This window comes from Otolemur garnettii, unplaced genomic scaffold, assembly GCF_000181295.1.
Source record: "Otolemur garnettii isolate 467f Iridium unplaced genomic scaffold, OtoGar3 scaffold00008, whole genome shotgun sequence".
Lineage (NCBI taxonomy): Eukaryota > Metazoa > Chordata > Mammalia > Primates > Galagidae > Otolemur > Otolemur garnettii.
The window spans coordinates 7,928,450-7,936,343 of record NW_003852403.1 but is presented as its reverse complement, the minus strand read 5'-3'; the positions used below and the strand labels follow the sequence as shown (position 1 = coordinate 7,936,343).

At 50.3% G+C, this 7,894-nt stretch overlaps 1 protein-coding gene across 1 annotated transcript in view; it reads right to left on the bottom strand.

Moving 5' to 3' along the window:
- The window catches only part of DLG5 (discs large MAGUK scaffold protein 5), a 150,445-nt gene that overhangs the window by 34,965 nt on the left and 107,586 nt on the right, over positions 1 to 7,894 (bottom strand). The window contains exons 14-20 of the mRNA XM_003783744.3: positions 7,533 to 7,625; positions 4,543 to 5,535; positions 3,716 to 3,839; positions 3,148 to 3,292; positions 1,688 to 1,797; positions 975 to 1,064; positions 580 to 730 (exon numbers count right to left, since the gene is read on the bottom strand). Of these exons, the coding sequence (XP_003783792.2) occupies positions 580 to 730; positions 975 to 1,064; positions 1,688 to 1,797; positions 3,148 to 3,292; positions 3,716 to 3,839; positions 4,543 to 5,535; positions 7,533 to 7,625 (1,706 nt within the window). The remainder of the gene's footprint in view (positions 1 to 579; positions 731 to 974; positions 1,065 to 1,687; positions 1,798 to 3,147; positions 3,293 to 3,715; positions 3,840 to 4,542; positions 5,536 to 7,532; positions 7,626 to 7,894) is intronic.

Sequence of the window (7,894 nt, the reverse complement as noted above, 5' to 3'; positions counted from 1 at the left end):
TTTTTTTTTTATGTATGTTCCATTTTATAACAAGAAGCTTTGGAAGAGCAGTTAAGGGAATCAAGAGAAGTAACTATATTCTGGAACCAGAAAGCAAAGGGTAAGAACAAGCCCAGATTCCAATTAGGTCAGGCCATTTGCTAACCATGTGGCCACAGGCAGACCACTCTAACTTTCTGGACCCAGTTTCCTCTTCTGTAAAATGGGGCTAATAATAATAATACTCACAGGGTCATTGTGAAGAATTCATGACTTAACACACGTGTAGCGCTTAAACAAAGGCCCAGAGAGGTATAAATGGTGCTACAACCTCATCTCTGGTAAGTGTTTTCCAGCAACAACTGCTGTGAGCCTGGCTACTCCCTGCCTTGCCACCTGAATGTGTCCAACCTTCCAGTGCCCCATGGGACTCACAAGTGACGTGCTAGTGCAAGGTACCACTGAAAGCTAGGAAACCCAGAGTACAGCATCCAGACCCATCAACATGGAGCTCACCAACCACTGCTGCTTCCCTTCCTGGCCACCACCAGATGCACTGTCCACCAGTCTGCCATCCCACCAAAGCCCAGTCACACTCACCTGTCCTTTCTCCGCTCCCCAAGGGATGCAGGGTTGATGGCAATCCTAGGCAATGTCGAGGCTGAGGTCTGGGACTGGCTGCACGAGGACAGGGTGTCAATGTTCAGGGGTGACTGTGGAGGGGTACTGCATTCAGAATGTGACACCGAACCTGTCAGGAGAAGGTAGGTGAGGCAGACCTGATCACACATCTGACTTTCCTCCCGCACTGAGACCAAGAGGGAGACGCAGTCCAGATGCTCTGTATTCCCACTGTATTGCACAGCCTTGAGATTCCATGCCTCTCCCTCCCCTACACCACCGGGCCTCCGCTGGGCTCAGCCCAGATGCTCCACCTCAAGCATAAAGCAGGATAGCAGGACAAGCAGAGGTGGGGAGAGCTTGGAAAGCCTTACCTCTGTCAGAGCCCACAACAGAACGGGGGTATCTCGGTGTGGATGGGATTTTAATGCGCTCCGCCTTGAACTGCAAGTTCCCTGAAGACCCTATCATTCCATAAGGGTACAGCACTTCAGGCCTTGTGATTAAACACCTCCCCTCACTCCCCTGCCACCAGGTTAGCAGTCAGGAGGGTAAAGGCAAAGCTGTGCATTCCATTTACCCTTGAGAGAGCCTAGATATGTATCAGTTAACCCTTATGGGTGAATAAACTGCTCCAGAACAGGAGCACTCAAGTCCCTCTTCCAGCCCCAAATAGCAGCCTAGGAGACATAGCTGCTGCCCCATCTTCTCTCCAGCACTAGAGTGCCCCCAGGGCCTCTGTACAGACTAACTGCAACTCAATACTCTGTGTGTATTTTCCATAAAGGGAACAGCCACACACAACAGCCCAGAATGACCAACAAGCTCAGGGTCAGGGAGCAAGGCTCCCGGCCAAGGGCTCATCTGGAGGGCCCACATGTCACTGCAGAAAGTGGAAGGCAAGAGGCTAAGGCTCTGAGGGTGGCACGAATGAGGCTGGTTTGTAAAGACAGCGGCCCCTCCCAGGAGGGAACTGAACTCAGCACTAGGAGAGGAGAGGAACACGTGGGCAGCGGGCATTAGGACCAAGCGGAGAGGAAGCAAAGGCTGGAGCCCTGCTACAGCTGAAGGTCCAAACAACAGTTACCAAGGCGGGCACTGGAGGGCAGGGAGTTGGACCCATGGGTGGCTCTCATCTCAGAGTAGTCACTGCAGGCTCTATGGCTCAGGTCCAGGCTCAGGCGTCCCTGGTGCTGGCTGCATAAGAAATGAGAGGTGAGGTACTTGGGAGAAGGACTAGGGTGGATGTGGCCACTAGGGAAAAATATAGGGACTGGCCTGGACTCCCTGAGCTGACAGAATGGAGGCCCAGGAGTCACTTGTTGGCCAAGCACAGGAGGCTGTCCTTAGCCCCTCTTCAAGGTGACAGCCACAAAGGGTATTCAAGCAGTAGAAAGGGTCACACACACATGGTGGCCAGCATCACATCCTCTTCAGCCATAGGGTAGGTAGGGATTAGGCTCACAAGGAGGAAGGGATTGTTCTGCAACACGGGTGGACCTGGGGAGGCTGGACCAGCACTGAAGACCTTGGGGAGGGGACCTGTGTGCCTCACACAGGGCAGAGAGCCTAGGAAGCCAGTGGGCTAGAAGGCAGGGAGCCCAGGGATCACCCCCAGCAAGCCCCCAAAGTGGGTTTTTCTGGCTAATGAGACATCTCTTCCCTACTTAAACCCTCTAGCAGTCTCCCCACCCTCAGAATGAAATCCATACTCCTTTGTATGGTTGCAGGTCCCAGAGGAATGTGCCCTATTAATTGGCACCTTCTCCTGACTCAGTATCCCCCTGCCAAGCTCCCACCACCCTGTTCCTAGGTGCCCAGGCCTAAGCACTGATGGCCCTCCTCGCTGGAGGCTCCCCTAGGCCTAGTGCAGCTGGCCTCTGCAGCCTTCCTGCCCTAGCTGCACCCCTCTATCATATGTGTCGGGGCCCTCCCCCAACTACTTGATCCAACTGGCCACCCTGTTCAGAGGCACAGCCTGCCTGCTGCCGTGTTTTACTGCCTCCAGAGCAGCTCAGCACCATTTGACCTTGCTCTGTTCCTGGTTTTCTGTCTGCCTCCCACTCTTGAACACTAAGCACCACAGGAGCCAGAGGCTCCTCTTATTAGCTCACTGCTGCATCCCCTTGGAACAAGAACAGTCCAGGGCACATAGCAGGTGCTCAGTAAATATCTATCAAATGGATACTTAATTGTGGCTCTGAGCCAGCTGCTCACTTATGCAGACTGAGCTCCCCTGCCTTGAAAACAGAGGTAGTCAGAGTCATAAGGTCACTGTCAACTACATGGAATGATACTGATAAAGCTTTGAGCACAGTGCTCAGGACAGAAGCATTCAAATATCAGCCACTATTACTATCATCCTTCTTTAAATCCCTTTTGAAATTCCACATGGAGGAATTCAGAGAACAATCCTAAAGTTCCCCTTCCCCGGGGGTCCTTGCACTGTTCCCAACAGCCCTTTCCCACCTAGGCAAGGACTCTCCCCTGCATGCACCAGCGGCTATAAATCCAGGTGGAGATAGATAGCTGGGAACTTTTACGTACCTGGGAAGCAAACCCTGGGGGCCAATATCTCGGGGCACAGGTGGAGAGTTGCAGGGGCCAACCCTGTGGCTACGCACAGTGTAGATAGGGTTCCGCAGGATGGAGCTCACAGTGGTGCTGGGGGTCAGACTCCGGGGAACAGTGCCTAGAAATGGACTGGATGAGAACAGTTGCCCAAAGCACCCAGCCAGCACTGGACCTGAACAAGCCTTCTCCCTGTATCCCAGGAAGCAGCCAGTCTTTAGGGAAAAGGACTCAGAAGACTAGTTTTAATCACCAATTGCACTGTGGTTTGGCCTCTGGCCTGTCTCATCTGTAAAGCAAGAGAACTCTCTTCCTTGTTTCCTATTTCCCAGGCTACTATGGGAAAAAGCTCTTCAACAAGCTAAGAAATGTCATAGTTCCAGGACCAACATCTCAGACAGGGGAGCAACCCCTGCTTCTCTGGACCTCAGGGCTAAAGATACATGGCAACTCTCTGAAGTGCCTGCTGCTTCTCTCCCTACAGACTGAGCAAGCCTGTGAGTCCACACCAACCTGTGCCCTGGGCCCCAGCCTGCTGACTCACCTACAGAAGGCCTACTGGGATACAGGGGTGGGTTGCTGTGTCGGTTGGAATGCCCTGGCGAGTAAGGCGCCCACTCGGGCAGCTCCAGCGAGAGTTCTGCACTGGCCGGGGCACACTTCTGTTCCTGCAGAGCCAAAGGCAAGAGCTGTCTGTTAGACACAGTGAAACACTCTGTGCATCTGCTAGCCAATTTCCAATCCCAGGAACTAATTCATGCCACCCATCAGGGCACAGAAGGTTAAGAGGCAAGAGAATTTGTTGTGCATTCATGTTGCCTTACACATCTGGAAAGGAAGAGCTTCTTTCACAGACCCCTCAGAAAAAAACCACAGAGAACAAACCCTAATTCTTTCCCACAAAGACAGCATGTGAGTAAAAGGTGAGAATGCATGTGTGCATCAGACATGCAAAATAACTACACATCAAGCACAGCTGTGAGAAACTCTGTCTCCAGCTCCCAGCAATCTCTCTCCTGCAAACATGAGTGTGCACACAGAGACCATCGGGCTGCCTGCTGCCAGCTCAGTTTCACACGTGCCGTACGTCTCATCTCCCTCAATCCTTCAAGGCAAATCCATGTCTCTAGGTTTTCTTGTTGAAAAAGCTAACCAAACGGGGATCCCCTCATATCCCATTGTCACTTTTCTACCTTCTAACAGGCCACGTCCCACTGGCACCCCTTGCTAGCCCCTCCACATTCCTTGAATCCAATGGCCAAGGCAAAGGAGCCAGGCTAAGCAGGGACCTGGGAACTCAGGTGCAGAGCCCTCCCACAGCCCAGGGCCTCTCCAGGCCTCTATTCCCCACACACCAGGACTGAGTTCTACCTCCAGGAACTGGGCAGGAATCACTACTGGAGCAAGCTTGGGCCGAAAACTAGGAGCAGACTTTGGCCGGCGCCGTTTCTGCCCCAGCTCATCCGCCTTCTGGGAGGTGAGGTCTTCCTCGCAGGACTTCTTTGCTGGTAAGGAGGAGGTGTCTCCATCCCCTTCGGGGTAGTAGCTGGAAGCGATGCGGACCCTGGCCTTGCGAGGGGGTGATGCGTGCGTGGGCTCCCCGGGGTCCACATCAGGGGGTGGGGCACTCGGGGGACTGGTAGACGGGGAGCTGCCCACCAGAGTGGTCTCTGACTCTGAACTAGTTTCCAGTCTATGCTGGAACTTTATGGAGTCACTCCTCCTGGGAGGTTTTGGGGGTGTCAGAGGCCCCATTCTCTTGGAGGGCTGGGGGGAGTGAGCAGGCCCAGGGCCTGGGAGCAGATAGTCTATTTTAGGGGGTGTCTGGGGACGTTTGAAAGTGTTAGGGTCAAAGATAGACTTTCTTTGCTTTGGCTTCTTATAAACAGAGAGTTTCTCAGGCCCTGCTGTGGAGCTCAGCATGGCCTTGGGCCAGGTCCCACCACTGTTGGAGCCCTCAGGGTCTGCCTTATCTAGGGAGGCCTCCCCCATCCCACAGGGGCCCACCTCTGTTTCAAAGGGCAGCAGTGGGTGCCGGCCACGCTCCCCAGAGGCATCTGAGTGGAAGGAGCTCAGGCTACGCTCAGAAGCACTGGGACAGGCCTGTGGGGAGACCCGAAAGGGCCCCCCAGGGAATGGCTTGTGCAGAAAGGAGCTGCTGCCTCCTGGGGGGCCTGGCTCCTTCCTGTCCTCCAGCCCATCTTCAAGGAAGACATCCGTCTGCGTGGAACTATTGTGCTGTGTCAAGTTCCGCTTACTATGAGCCTGGACCTCCGGGCCCTGGGCTCGGAAACTCAACATCTTATCAGAGTCTTTGATATTCTCAAAGATGTTCTGGCTCCACGAGGGACTTTGAGGGAATACCTAAGCAGGGATTGCAGAGAAGTGATAAAGACAGGTAAGACAGCAGGACTTGGAAACTGTCCTCACAGGGAAAGAGACAGTCAGGAACAGGCCACACTCCCCTCAAAAAAAGACAGAAGACTGCCACTCAAAAGAGAGAAAGACAGAGGACAGACACACGCACACCTAGCCCTAACAGAAGTTTTCTCATTGCCCTGGCCGCTTTGAACTCAGAGGACAGCCATAAAGTTCTCTTGATGCAAGCACGTTCTAAAATCACCTGCACAATGTCCTGCACATTTAAAAAACTATTAAGTGTAAAAGTAAAAATCTGTTATTAAAAATGTATCTTTTGTGGTATACACAGGCCTGGAATATTAATCGGTACTAAAAAGAAAGGAAAAGGCATGGAGGGACCTTAAATGCATATTATAAGTGAAGAAGACAATCTGAAAAAAACACATACTATATGATCCCAACTGGACAACATTCTGGAAAAGGCAAAATATGGAGACAGTAAAAAGAGCCATGGTTGCTGGGGTTGGAGGCAGAGAGGGATGAACAGACAGAGCACAGGGACTCTCAGGGCCAGTAAAACTATTCTGTACGTGAGGAGTCATCATTACACATCTGTCAAAACCCACAGAATATACAACACCAAGATTGAACCCTAACTTACTTAATGCATTTTAGTTAATACTGATGCCTCAGTATGGCTCATTAATTGTATAAATGCACCACACTAATGCAAGATGTCAATAATAGTCAAAATGAAAGAGAAAACTTTGCAGGTGGCCAGGTGTCAGTAGCAGCTGACCTACATGGACAAACCCATCAGGTTAACAGTTATCAGCAGAAACTTTACAAGCCAGGAAAGAATGGGCTACATACTTCCACCTTAAAACAACTATCAGCATAGGATTCTGTATCCTGCAAAACCACACTTCACATTTGATGGAGAAACCAAATCTTTACTGATAAGTAAACACTGAGGAAATTTGCCACTACAAGACTTGTTCTGCAGGAAGGACTCAGGTTTATACTATACACAGCCCAATACAGTGGGCCTCGAGCAAAATAAAGACACCTGGAAACCAAAGGACAAAGCCTAGCTACCACAAGAGCCCAAGTTATAAAAAAAAAAAAAAAAAAAAGACAACAGAGCTGCACACAAGACAAACCAAACTCCATCGTATCTATCACTCTTCTCAATAAATATGAATGGCTTAAATCCTCCCCTACCCCCCGAAGAGACACAGGCTGGCTGACCAGATAAAATAGTATAAGCTAAATATGTGCTGTCCAGGAAACATATCTAAAGACAAATAATAAGAGAAACTTAGGGAAAGGAAATGGGTAGGGTGTGGGGTGAGGGTGACGGAGTGGTTGAGGGAATACTAAGAACTCTCTCTATTCAGCCCAATTTCTCCATAACCTAAAACTGCTCCCTCCAAAGTCTTTTAATTTAAAAATAGTCAATTCAGAAAGTATCTCTTAAAGAAATGAGCCTATTTTTCCAACTTTCTATTATTAATCTTTTCAACTATGTAGAAAAGTTGATAGATAAGGGTCAATAAACCCACCATCTGATTCAATAATATTTTCCCAAACTGTCTTTACTGTCTATACTATATTGATCTTGTGGAACGCCAAAAAGTAAGTTACAAATATCATGACATGTCAACCCCTAACAACTTCAGCAAGTAATTCCCCAAATAAGGACATCCTCCGATATAATAATCCCACTGCCTCATCATACCTAAGAAAATTAACAATTCCCTAAGATCAACTTATCACCTGCTCCAGGTTCACATGTACTCAATTCTCCTCAATATTGCCTTTAGAGCTGTTTTTTTTGTTTATAAACCAGAATCCAGTGAAGTTCACGCACATCTCACACTTTGTCAATCACTACCCTTGTTTCTAGGATCCCAGTGTTGCTGAGAAGTGGCTCAGCTCTGTGGAATTGAGGCCCTGTCCAGCCCACAACAGGGAGACAAGCCAGGAACGGGACTTACCTTCAGCAGGGAGAGGGTCACAGCGCCCTGGCAGCTGCGCAGCAGAGATTCACATTCGTTCAGAGACTTGTTGTCCAGTGCAATGCCATTGATCTAGGGCCAGACAGACAGCCCATCAGGCCTACTGGCACAGTGATCTCAGGCCAGCCAGGAAGGGGCTCTGCCCACCTGCCAGCCTGCATTAGAGAGTAGGCCAAATGCTGTCAGCAAGTATAAGAGGCCAATGTCAGGAGATGGCAAAGGACAGAAATCCCCTCCCTGGAAGGCCTGAAAAGTCCAGGTAAGAGGCTTTTAAAGTAAATGAAACACAGACCCTCAACATCATTTCAGGGAAAGGAGCTTGCCTTTCTAGAACCAGAACC